The sequence below is a fragment of the Lycium ferocissimum genome, chromosome 11 (assembly GCF_029784015.1).
Source record: "Lycium ferocissimum isolate CSIRO_LF1 chromosome 11, AGI_CSIRO_Lferr_CH_V1, whole genome shotgun sequence".
Taxonomy (NCBI): domain Eukaryota; kingdom Viridiplantae; phylum Streptophyta; class Magnoliopsida; order Solanales; family Solanaceae; genus Lycium; species Lycium ferocissimum.
Window position 1 is genome coordinate 34416241 of NC_081352.1, and position 13046 is coordinate 34429286.

Here is a 13046-nt window from a genome sequence, read left to right on the forward strand (position 1 = left end):
GAAAGAGAGAAAAATAAACTAACAAAATAAAAGATGTGTTGAAATGAATTCACCCAAAAATCGGGATGAAGCAAGAAAGCCTTCCAAAGCTCATTTTAGATATGAAATAATTTTAGGTGCATGGCGTACAATGTGTGATTAATATCTGCAAACTGCTAAATTTAGTATCCCATGATATTAGTACAACCGTTTTAAAATTGTACAAATTATATTGGAATATGTTTGTGATGTGTTACACTAAATTTGAAGGGGGAGATTTACAAGCTCAAATTGATGAATGGTGGTGAGTCTATTCGACCGACTTAGTTGTTGAACGTAAAATGATTAGATATCGTTTGAGCACCTACACTTTGTTATGTAAATACACTTGTCATACCATATATTCAACTTAATAATGTTCTTGATTTTTTTTAAATGTTTCAACGACATATAACTTACATATGAATATGAGCAATGTCGGCTATAATTGCAGCATGTGTAGAAATTATTGCCTTGTCTTTAAGAAAATGTAGTTTTCTTCCTTTTACAATGCATACATATTAAAAAGCTGTTCTCCAATGAAAGTAGTATTTTGTAGTGTAAGATCAGAAATCAACTCGGATGCCCTTAAACTCCACACTTTTAAGCATAATAATGATATGTATGTCATCAGTTCAATTAATCGGGCCTTACAATAATTCCCGCGATTCATTTAGAAACTTCAACATCATATTGAAAAAGAATCAATACACCAATCAGTGTATAGAGATAACCTGGAACACACTACGCAGAATTGAATTTATATTTCAAAACACCAAGTCATGATCCCTTTTTGCATAAAAATGTGGTTCCTCACAAATACTTTGGTAAAAGAATGGAAGACAAAATTCGGAAAAATATTAGCATATAAATATAATTCAAGTAAAAAATGAAAAATTGAGATAAGCAAGTCCGAAAAGCAGATAATAACTATTAGGAGGTAGATGCAAAACACCGGCAGGCTAGAGCTCTTCGTGACTTCAGATGAATTGATCCATTTTAACCTTATTCAGCCTTTCTTCTACCAACACATAATTCACTTAGAGACTGACTTCATCTGGCTAAAAAAGTGATGAGTAATGCGCTCTTCTTCTTGTCCTCCTTTTCCCTTTTTAAATTTCTCTTTTGATAGCTTAACACTCATTTATTGGATGAAAACTTTTGAGTTCATGTATGATGTAACTGCTTTTAATTAAAATTATGGCTGACATGAAACGGTAGCTTTCATAATTATATGTGGGATATAATTCAGACAATATTCATTAACGTGACAAATGAGAACCACTCAGGACTCATTAAAGTCTGATAATTAATGGATTCTGAAAAATACTATGTACCGTTCCAAATCATAATGAGAATCATATACGTTGTGCATTAAATCCTAACCAAATACATTGTACATTATAGTTCCATTCGTATTGTAAGGGGTAAAAGAAGCTCAACAATCTTATCATAGCTATGCATATCCTCTACATTTTTGTACAATTTTAATGTAGAACATTTAATTAGTATGATTTTTATTAAAGGGTAAAAAGGCCCATTAACTTTTGATGGACATTTTAGTAATTCAACTTCTGAATTTGGAACTTCCCACTTTTATAATAACTAGTTTCTCGGCACGTGCGTTGCACTTGTATGCCAAGTCATGAAGTGCACATGCATTTTATAAAAAAATATTAATACTATTATTAAAATAAAGCTTTGAGTAAATAATATATGGATGATTAATGTGGATCATTGTAAAATGGCTTGTTTGTCGAGGTTAAGATGGTTGGATATTTTCAGAATCTATGAAGATGATTTTTCAAAGTTTAATTAAAAACATGTGATGACTTTTTTTACTTAATTTGATTGTATGAGAGAAAATGTAATGAAGCATATCTCGCCTAATATTTCCTAATTGACAATATATTTGGGCTATGTTCTGGTTGCTCTTCCATGACCATTACTCCGATTATCGACACTTATATCTCTCTTGAAAGCACAGCGTAAAGTTTAGCCATTGGGAAAACATGATATGGTAGATACAATCTAACATCGAGAATTATTTGAGATGTGCTTTATTTATTGGCATAAAAAAATAAAAATGTACATGACATGAATTTGAAATCGTTTTTTGCATGAATTTGAAAGAATATCCTTCATCTCCACGAAATAAAATAGAATTTTTTTGGAACATATGTGCTTCGGTGCTTGGTAGTAACCGAATTAAGAATCAATAACTAATAAATTAAAGTACCAAAAAATGTCCTAGATTCACACAAACTCCAATCTTCCATTTAACACCCATGCATTTAGTTGTGAGAACTCTTAAACATATACTTTCATCTTTTCTCCACGCTATTGTTAGTATCATACTAATTCTAATATCAGATCCTCAAAAATTTCAATTACATGTTGTATTAACTATCAATTGAAAGAGTGAACATCTGATTATGCTTTTCTCTAGTGCAGCTAGAGCTATATTCAAGGGCATAAAGGATCATTCTGTTACTTCCACATGGTGGTTTTACATAAAGACAAATAAATTCCTTATATTTATGTTCAATGTTAGAGGCTAAAATTGACATATCAAATGAACTTTAATTACTATAACAACCCACTCACTCCATTTCTAAAGCACATGTTGGTCGAATATATTAATTCTTTGCCCACTAATCCACATAAATAGTTAACAACACTTGTTTTACTAACTTTCATTCATATGCAACACCGCCACGGGACTGATGACTTGGTGTTTTGTTTTTTTAAAAATAATTGTTGAAATAATTACTGCAAAGGGAAGGGGTAAAACAGATTAATAGGAGTGAAGGAAATAGTGCAATTGCAACAAAACTCCGATCATGAAAGAAAATTGCAATTGATTCTATGGGAATAAAGCACAATAATAACATAAAATAATGTAGCCAATAGATTAAGTCTTAAATAAATACTGTAATAGAATAAATTGTGATTTCCTTTGAACGCCATACTTTTAGCAGTTAGATATTGCGTATCACAAGAAGTGTAATCCGATCAAAGCTACACTTTTAGCAGTTTGATATTATGTGTCATATAATAAGCTTGATTCCTTCCATTTCTGGATTATTAATATTATTCTTGTATTTTCGCATTTCTAGATTTTCTTTATCTGGCTACTTTTATGCTTGCTTGTTGCTACTGCCTTTCCATTTCATCTTTCTTTGAGCCGAGGGTCTATCGGAAAACAACCTCTCTACCTTCTCAAGGTAGGGGTAAGGTCTGCGTACACTTTACCCTCCTCAGTCCCACTTATGGGTTCACACTGGGTTGTTGTATAATAAGCCTGATCCTACAAATAACCAAATAAAGTTCTTTAAATTGAAAAACACAAACAAAGCATCAAAAGAAAATTCAAAGAAACTAAACATCAAGAATTTGGCCAAAACAAAGTACAAATATCATACTGAAGCTTTTCTTTATAAAATTGTTGCAACGCTCGTTACTGAATTGTTGGTGTTCCTCGACTCAAAACATAAAATAATTTTCCTAATTTAAACCTTATCATAAGTCAACGTTAGTATCCTACTCATGAATTCCTCATTTTTCTTACAAATACAAATTAAGACTACCCTTGTAATAAAATATGAATTTCAACGAAACAATTTAATAAATAATACCTCTCTCAAAAAGCACATCAAGTTTCCACCCTCTAGAATTAAGTAGCACAAAATAAAAGTTAATAGATAATACCTCTCTCAAAAAGCACTTCAAGTTTCCACTCTCTAGAATTAAGTAGCACAAAATAAAAGTTATGAAAGTTTGGATTGTTTTCTCAAGAAATATGAGTATGGATATATTATGAAACACAGAAAGTTCCTTGCATATTCATTAAGGTTCAGTTCTCTGATTTTAATAAATGGTCCTAATAAGTTTGACATAAAAATAACTTCTGAATAAGGACACTTTAGGAGGTCGGTTCTAAAACTTCTAGAGATATTTATCAAGCATAAGTAGCGTAGGTAACATAATTGTCTACCATATGAAACTTCAAATTAGTGTATTTATGAAGCGGTGGCTTCTCTTCATAATGGTTAGGATACGTTGGTTAAAGCTTTGTTTTTTGCGTGGCAATTTCTGTTAAATAAAGAGGATAATTAAATTTTTAAAGGATATTTTGATAATTTAACTTTCAAATTAGGGAGTTCATGCTTTTAATATAATATAGATATGATGATTATTTGTTATTTCGAATATAGTTTGTGTTACTCATAATTGTATTGAATTCTTGGTGGACACTTGTTGCGTCTTTACTGTTTGCTTTGGGTGTGCCTGCTTTAGACATATTGTGTATTGCCAAATTTAAGAACCAAGAGCATCATGCACAACCTTTTGAGAATTCTGCTCCCTCTTTCTTCTCGACTCAAGTAATAGTGTACCTTTGGTTTCTGAGAGTTGGGGGAAAAGATTAGTTGTGTGGGGATCATTATTGGTTAGAGAATGAAAACCGTCGTAATTCATTGTTGGTGAGCTAGTGAAAACCAACTCGTTCATTGTTGAGGAGCAAGGGAAAACACACTCTAAGTTAGTGGTTAGCACTGGAAACCCATCAAAAGCCATACTCAAACTCAACATTCAAATCGCTCAGAAATGACCCCTTGAAACCCAAGAAAACTGAACGTAAGCTAGTCGAACCAGAATAAACAAGCTGGCATTGAATCATGTAATAACCTAGGTTATAACTATACACTAAAACAAAACTTACAGCCTTAGAATTCTCTTGATACTCTTTAGAGAATGGTTTCTCCACTGCTATTTTCAACCTCTACAACTCGTGCAGCATCCCATTTCAATTGTGTTGTGTGAGCTCTTGATAACTAAACCAGTGGCGCGGGTTTTTACGTATGATCACCCAACCCTGCAACATACAATTAAAAAAAGAACACACAAAAATTAAGAGTGGAGAAACATAATTACCCAAGATCAGCACATTATTTTTGTCAGCACTGCCATATAAGTAGACCCCATTGGAATGTGATGTTCTGGTTTTAGTATAGAGTATTTGCTGATAAAATAGCATGTCAAGGTAAACATAGATGGTTTCTATATCTGGGTTATAATGGTTAAATCACAAAGAAGAGTAACACCCATCCATCCCAAAATATATAGCACATTTTGACTTGTTTTGAGAGTAAACCATTACATCAAGTGACTTCTGTCTATTGTATAGGAACCTCTCTAATAGTATCTATACTGGGAACTTCTCTGAAGAACAAGAAATATTGCTTCAGTTACAACGACGTTATGCTTTTTTTGTTTGATAGTCTACGGAAGAAGTAGTTGGGCATTTATGTACAGACTTCTATGCTCCCCATTCTCCTTTTTCCACCTGGTCCATATTCTTTTTTCATAATATAACAGATTAATTAAGAAAATTAATTTATGGATTTTTGACAGAATAAACTATACCTGCATATGAATCTGGGCAATGTAACGTTTTAAATTCTTTACCTTTTGAGATTAACTAAGAAAATTAATGTATTGATGTTAATAAATAATATTTTTAAGGGCAAAATGGTCTGTCAGCTTTTGAAGGACTTTTTGGTCTTTCAACTTTTTTTTGAATGTTCAACATTTTTAGTATACTACGATTAATGATCCATAATCCGGTGCATCTAGTTTCAAAACTCAGTGGATAGTCGCTCCTCTACCCTTCTCTACTTAAACACCACACTTGGTTCACATCAGGATTCGAACTTATATGTGCGCCTACCACACATTCCCCCCAGACTACCTTTCCTAGTGAAACAAAGGCCCTGGGGCCAGAGTTGAAGATGTTTTTCTGGCACATGATTGTATAAATTTCCACGGTCGATTGTAGTTTTTTCTTTCCAACTTCTGCATCTCTTGGTGGTTGCGACTAAATTGTCCTAAATTTCCCTTGCAGGTGTGAAGCATTTGCAATCTATCCCACAACTTACGATCGGTGAGCATAGAAGATGTGGGATGTCACACCTGTTTACTGAGATAGATCGTGTTTTACATCTGGAGGTGTATTATTTTGTTGCTATTCATCCCAAAACATTATTTTTTCATCACTCAACTATAGTAGTATTTTAACGTCAACTGAAAATGACTTTCAAATCTTCCGCTAGGTATTTGACTTGATCGGATAGCTAATGCAATCAGCATTATAAAATGTCAGAGAGAAGTTAGGTTAATGAATAGAAAGAACATTCAAACTCTTGTAAAAGATTTCGTCTTTGGCAGCGCCCAAATTTGTCTTTTGTTCTTCAACTTTTACTTTTCCCCGTTCCCCCTCTTTTCTTAAAATTCATATGTTCTGCATAACACGTTTCTCCATGACTCACAACATTTGAGCTATTTTCTGTAAGACAAACTTACCCCTTTCCAACAAGTCAAAGTTGATGTGCCATTTTCACTATCTTTTGCAATCAATTCACATTCAACCCAATACTGTGTATGCTGCTTCTGGTTTGACTTCCACTGAACAGCTATACAAAGAAAATGTAGTAAGGTAATCTAGAAAATGAGCACATGCAGAAAGAGCCAAGGAGAGTGCCATTCGGAAACCATTTTATGCACTAGATGTCTAGATCAGATGGCAACTTTCAAGCCGCCCCCCCCCCCCCCCCTCCTCTTTTCCTTCTTATTCTACTGATTAATTTAACCCTATTATTCAAACATGAGTAGGAATTGAACGACATCTTCTTTATTAGGATGCCCTGAAACCAATTAAAATAATAGCAGTAAAAATAATACATTGCAGTGCCTACCTTTCTGTTGACCCACAGGTTGATGGGATCTGTTAATATGTTGATTTCCTGAGAGAGGCCTGCTCACTGGCAAGCTGGATTTAGGGGAATCAGATACTGCACTGTGGTCACTTCTAGAATTCGAGCTAACAGGTCGGAGTGATCCTTTAGAGTTACCACCATCCTGTCGGGCCTGCTCCATATGTAAGTTTGAAGATGACCTGCTTGGTGAAGATGAGGACTTGGCAAAAGTTTCAGCAGACTGGCGACGAGCACCCACCACCCCAACCTCACGCCTAATAGCACCAACTTTTGCAGCCGGTCTGAATCAAGAGATGGTACATGAACGGGATCTGAAAAGGACAAATAAACTTCAATGACATAATTGCTAGATGATGTAATAGAATGTGGCCGAGAACCATTACTGCTATAGTCAACAGATGCACTAGAGGATGCTTCAGCTAAACTACAAAATTCACAGCAGATACAGGGTAAGCAGGAGAGCTGCATATAACAGTGTCAGCTCACTGGTTAGAACAGCAGCTAGGGGGCTGGGTTTTCTAATGATCTGATGTACCCTATTTCGTTTTTGTTTAATCAGAGTACGACCCTAATGTACCCTGTTATGAACCATCTTGGAGCAATTCACGAATAAAAGTCTTATTTACTTATCAAAAAGAGTTGAAAGTGATGTTGGTAGAGTGCTAATAAGAGAGAGCAGAAACATTAGAAACAGATGTATAGATATATGAATAGATATATGAAATACAAAATTCAGAGGAGGGAAGTACTTGACTGACATCAATTCCCCATTTGACATAGTCTAGCCGGCATTGCAACAAATCCATGCGAACAGATAATATATAATTTCTTCACTTGCCATCTCCTTGAGGAGAGACAATGAGAAACTTTCTATTAGTGGAATTTTTTTTTTAAGTTTTTGGTACATCGAATGCAAAAACTAAGAAAATAAATCAGCCAGCCATAAGATATTGCCACTAAAAGCACTTACGATTGAGATTGCAAAGACCTTGATCCCTGTCTCCGCCCTGATATATGTTACATGTACATCTGATGACCGCCATATGTTCTAAAGGGAAGACATGGTTCTCCACACAAAATCGAGTATGCACAAAGGGAGCTTTCTTCTAACAGCTGATGCACTTCAAATGCCTTTTCCTCCACAATAGAATGACATTTACAAACATCTAGAAGCTTTTGGAAGCTTTAAAACAAAGATGCCTCTATAAAAGGATCATCCTTCAACAACTAAAGCTTGTATTCTATTGCATTTCAAAAGGCTCGCTGACCTCCCACAACCAGCACCTCCCCAGGAGATATCTAGGTCTTAAGGTACTACAAAACATAAGAAACATAAATCTGACATAAGATCAAATTACCAGGTAAAGCAGTTAGACTGTTGCTCCCTCTTCGAATGTTACGATTGATATGTGTGTTGACCCTCATTTCCTGTGGACCATGCTCTGAATAACTTTTGTTGACCCTCATTTCCGGTGCACCATGCTCTGGATAACTTCTGTTGACCCTCATTGCATGTGCATCATGCTCTGAATAACTTCCATTTTCTGGAGCAGTAGAACTTTTACACCCATGGTTCTGAAGCAAGATGGAAGATAGTTTCAGTTAGAATAAAGGTAAAAATATATAAGATAACAGAAATAGTGCAGTCAACAATTGTACATTGTTTAGAAGACATTATCACTGCTAAAAATCAACTTAACAAGAGAAAAAAACATGGAATTTCCTTAGAGTTTGCATAGACTTGACTGATTTACAAAAAAGGAAAAGTATCAAATGTTTGTCTGAGTGGTCAATGAAGTGGGAGGATAACCATGATGTCTCAAGTTCAAATATCAGCGAAAGACAAAAACGCTAGGTGATTTCTTCTCAGTTGTCTAAGCCTTGGTGGACAGAGTTACTTGGTACCTATTGCTGGGGAGGTAGCAGGTATCCCGTGGAATTAGTCGAGGTGCGCACAAGTTGACCTATACATCACGGTTATCCCAAAAAAAAAAAATGGAGGCTGCAATTTCCATATACTAGAGAAATTTTTAGCTAACATGAGTATGTTATTTGGGTAACTGAAAATAAACCTGTTGGTGGTACGTAAATATAATATTCATATAACTCCCAGTTGAAAGAGTAAAAAAAGACTTCTCAAAATTCTGTGCATGCAAGATCTCTGAATGCCAACCCTTCGGCCCCAGATTTCACCGTGGTTGTTATATTATATACAGGCGATGCAAATGAAGTTTAGATCGCTAGGCCCCTTCATTGCTAGATATAAAGCACGAAAAACATCAGCGGTTCAAATAATGGAACAACTCTTTAGTCTTAACCTATACACATCAATACGTAGGTCATGATTAAATGCATCGCTCCAGTATCTTAAGTTCTAGAGCAAAAGCTTGAAAATCATCCTGAAAGCTACAGTGTACTCTAAATGCAAAATTACAGACGAATGACAGCCCCTAAAACAGGTAAGTACTAAATGTTGCATGAATGTTGATTACACATCCATGTTCTTTCCCTTGAAAAAGAAAGAAAAATTTATTTACCAATCATTCACCACGCCGATAAATCCCCTATCGAGAATTAGGGGAAGGTAGTTGGAATAACTTGCAGCGTCAAGACCATCAAAATGGGCATTTATGTCCAACACGTTTCTAAACATAATTATGGCGAGGAGAAGGATCCTCATCACTAGGTCTCTTTGGATGATCAGAAAATATTAGTGGCGAAAGAAGTGACCTAACTGCGAACTGCTAAGTTCCGTGTAAGGGAATCAACAAAATCTTCAGACAAAATATGGAGCCCTATCATTTTTTGATGAAACATGGAGCCCTATCACTGCGACGCTCATAAAGAAACTAAGCGATTTGTGATGCTAACAAATTCCATTCTTTTGCTATCACGATGTCCCACATAAAAAAGCACGTGGAAGTGAACAGAGACCAATTACCATGAATTTTAAGTTCACTTGAGTGCCCTAGAAGGCCATCTGAGTTCTTGCAATGCAGGGTTGCAGTGATCGATAATGGGGGATTCAACGTTATGCCCTTTACTGCAGACGGAAGGACCAACACCCGGTCTCCTGGAAACAGAGGCAACTTAGATGATTACACGATATCTCTCACAAACTATATAATCAACATGATACCTTTACTTGCATATCGACAAGAAAAAAATTTAAGAGGAAATAATAGACTATGGGATAACATACTCTGCATTTGCATTTCAAAAGCTTTAAAAGTCAAAATGTAATACTGACCTATGGTAAAAAAAGAAAAAAAGCTCTCTCATCAGCTGCCAGAAGCGTGTGAATTTGTACTACAAAGCAGAATCTAACTGAAGCTCGGGAAGACTCTTGCGAAGCTTCTTCAACAATTCACTACAGGGAATACTAAATTCTTTTGAGTTTTTCTGCGAAAAGTTTGGCAACAATTCCTCCACATTAAGATCTTCAGAAACATTACAAAGACATTCCATGACGGTTGAAGTAAGTCCGAGGTCTAGTTCAATGCCCTTAGAAGCCATTTTGTGAAGCAACTTAATAATTTCTTCTGTTTCACCATTCAAACTAAGACCCTTGAGTAAACAGTCATATACAGTAATGTCCGGTGTCAAGCCAGATGCACTCATTCTCTCAAATAATTTTTTCGCCTCCTTCAACTGTCCTAGCTGCGAAAACCTGTTTATTAATATGGAGAAAGTGAAAGCATCGGGATTCAAACCCCTCTTAGACATATCAATAAGCAACTCCTTAGCAGACTGCAAATTTCTCGCTTCCAGAGCAGAACGGATGATAATATTGTACGAGATTACATCTGGTTCACAATTTCCATCTAACATCTCTTGAAACAATTTCCTTGCTTGCTCCAAACTACCCTCTTTGCATAAGGCATCCATCAAGCTGTTGTAATCAAAAGCAGTTGGATAATAATATCCCTTTTGTCTAAACCAGAGAAACAACCCTTTTGCAATATTGAGCGCACTCAACTTGCAAAATCCATCAATTATGGTGCTATATGTTATTGAATCTGGAATAAGATTCAATTGATTTAGCTGCTTCCAAAGTTCAAAAGCTTTGACAATGTCTCCTGCCTTTATATAAGCTCCAATAAGTACAGTAAAAGTTCCAATATCAACTAGAGACTTCTTCTCAACCATCTTGTTATGAATTTTTCCAGCCTTATCAAGGTTCCCATCTTGGCAAAGCCCACGAATTAGTACGTTCAATGTTATAACATCCGGCTGAACATAAGTCTCGTCACCCAACATAGAATCAAAAATTGTCACAGCATCATCCACTTTCCCAATTTCACAAAGTCCTTTTACTAGCGTATTATAGGTGATCACGTCGGGTGTTTTGCCTTTCTCTATCATCAATTTTAAAATTTGAAAAGCATCGGTCAACAATCTTTCCTTGCACAGTGCACGTAAAAGAATATTGTAAGTTATGTTTCCGGGCTCTTCACCCCTACGTATCATTAAATTGAACAATTCCATTGCTTTTTTAGCCATCCCGTTATTCCCGAGCCCACCAATCATGCCTGTAAAAGTAACAACATCAGGCTGGATTCCACGGTCCAACATATCATCATATAACATTGTAGTTTCTTTCAATTTTCCCTGCTTACAAAATCCGTTAATTAAACAAGAATACGTGACTACACTTGGAGAAATTCCTTTCTCCAACATCTCATTCAAAAGTTCTTTCCCTCTACTAACATATCCTTTATTGCAAAGCCCTTTTATAAGTGTACTATACACAACAACATCTTCTTTCAAACCCTTTTTTCTCATCTCCTCCAACAATAAAATACTGTCATCCAACCTATCCACCGAACAAAGACCCTCCATCAAAATGGCATATGAATGCGCGTTTGGGGTAAAATTCACCACTTTTTCCATACTAAACCTCAAATCCAAAGCCTCTTGTACTTTCTTTTCTTTACAGAGTCCTTTCATAAGGGTGTTAAAACTAACTATATCGGGCGTTACCTCTTTCATATCCAAACCCCAAACAAATTTAATAGCATTAACAACCATATCATTGTCACATAAACCCTTCAATATAACATTAACAAGATATACATTAACCTTATAACCATTCTTCAACATCAATCCCAATACACCAATTGCTAACTTAGGGCTATGAACATAAACATAACATTCAACCAAAGCAGCTAATGATAAAAACCTGGGCAAGGCTTGAACTTTTCTCATTTTATGGTACACCCTTAAAGCAAGATTGTACTCCTTATTCTTTGCCAAAGTTACAACAAGAAAATTGCAAGTTGGCTCAGATGGGGTTTGACCTAAATCATCAATTACATGGTTAAAATGTGAAAATGCATTAATATACTGAGGATTAGGCTTTGCACAAAGTGACCTCAAATGGGTGTCCAAATTTTGTATATCTGAGTAAAGTGTAACATGGGTTGTTGATGAAAAGTGTTTGATAAAGAACAGATTTTTGGTATTAAAAAAAGGTTCTTGAAAAGAAATGCAGATTCTTGATATTTGATTTCTGATTATCATTCTATAACTTGTGTGTAGATAGATATATGCAGATAAGCAATTGATAAGGATCAAGAAAGGTGGAAATTATGTGAATACCGAGGCTAGAATGAAGGTGGAAAATCAGCTATGGTGCCACTGACTGAGGGTGGCTGTAGCGGGCAATTTTGCCTTTTGCCTAGCGTATTTTGGTGAGAAAAAATGACAAAAGTGGTTCTTTATTTTGGTACTAGGTTTAAAATAGACTTTTAACTAACAGTTGAACAGCTTCGTTTCTTTAAGTTTATCAAAAGTGAACTTTAAATATTTACTAAACTGTATTGTAAAATTTAATCGAAACAGTAAAAGAAAATTTAACCAGAACTGTCATAAATTTTCGTCTTCAGAAACTGCAACATAACGTACAGACCACATAAAAATAGATTAGAATGACAAAAAGTTGCTTTTCCAAAATTGTATCAGACTTCTGAAATGGACCATAATATAAACTACAGAAAGTGTAGTTCCAAATGCGAATTCCTGTTAAATACAGCAATATACCTAGTGTGATTTCATAAGTGGGCTCTGGGAGGAGTGATGGAGGCAGAAATTTTTCTAAGAGTGTTCAAAGTTTCAAGTAGTAAATAATTTTAAAAAAAATTGATGAGTGGGTGTGCACATAAAACTTTAAATCTAACTACCTAATATTAGCTAAGTCATAAAAAATTTGTTGTTCTATTGTTTTTTAAAGGTTTTCCCCTTTTGTAAAAT

The 13046-nt window shown here is 35.1% G+C and overlaps 2 protein-coding genes across 2 annotated transcripts; both read right to left on the bottom strand.

Moving 5' to 3' along the window:
- Window positions 1–4582: 4582 nt before the first annotated feature.
- On the bottom strand, window positions 4583–6954 carry LOC132035848 (uncharacterized). Its single transcript, XM_059425990.1, has 3 exons — window positions 6774–6954; window positions 6382–6491; window positions 4583–4894 (listed from the first exon to the last, which is right to left on the bottom strand). Exons 1-3 carry the CDS (start codon window positions 6952–6954, stop codon window positions 4826–4828), a joined length of 360 nt encoding a protein of 119 aa, XP_059281973.1. The 3' UTR covers window positions 4583–4825.
- Window positions 6955–7600: 646 nt separating this feature from the next.
- On the bottom strand, window positions 7601–12516 carry LOC132035850 (pentatricopeptide repeat-containing protein At4g28010). Its single transcript, XM_059425991.1, has 3 exons — window positions 10045–12516; window positions 9736–9867; window positions 7601–8369 (listed from the first exon to the last, which is right to left on the bottom strand). The coding sequence occupies exon 1, from the start codon at window positions 12315–12317 to the stop codon at window positions 10104–10106; it is 2214 nt and encodes a 737-aa protein (XP_059281974.1). The 5' UTR covers window positions 12318–12516; the 3' UTR covers window positions 7601–8369; window positions 9736–9867; window positions 10045–10103.
- Window positions 12517–13046: the final 530 nt, after the last annotated feature.

Excerpts from the sequence above, each read along its gene's own strand:
- LOC132035848 (XM_059425990.1), bottom strand. The coding sequence starts at position 6,954 with ATGGAGCAGGCCCGACAGGATGGTGGTAACTCTAAAGGATCACTCCGA. Across the intron at positions 6,492-6,773 it reads ACCTGTGGGTCAACAGAAAG|CTGTTCAGTGGAAGTCAAAC; the intron begins GTAGGCACTGCA and ends TTCTTTGTATAG. Across the intron at positions 4,895-6,381 it reads CTTTGACTTGTTGGAAAGGG|GGTTGGGTGATCATACGTAA; the intron begins GTAAGTTTGTCT and ends TGTATGTTGCAG.
- LOC132035850 (XM_059425991.1), bottom strand. The coding sequence starts at position 12,317 with ATGATAATCAGAAATCAAATATCAAGAATCTGCATTTCTTTTCAAGAA.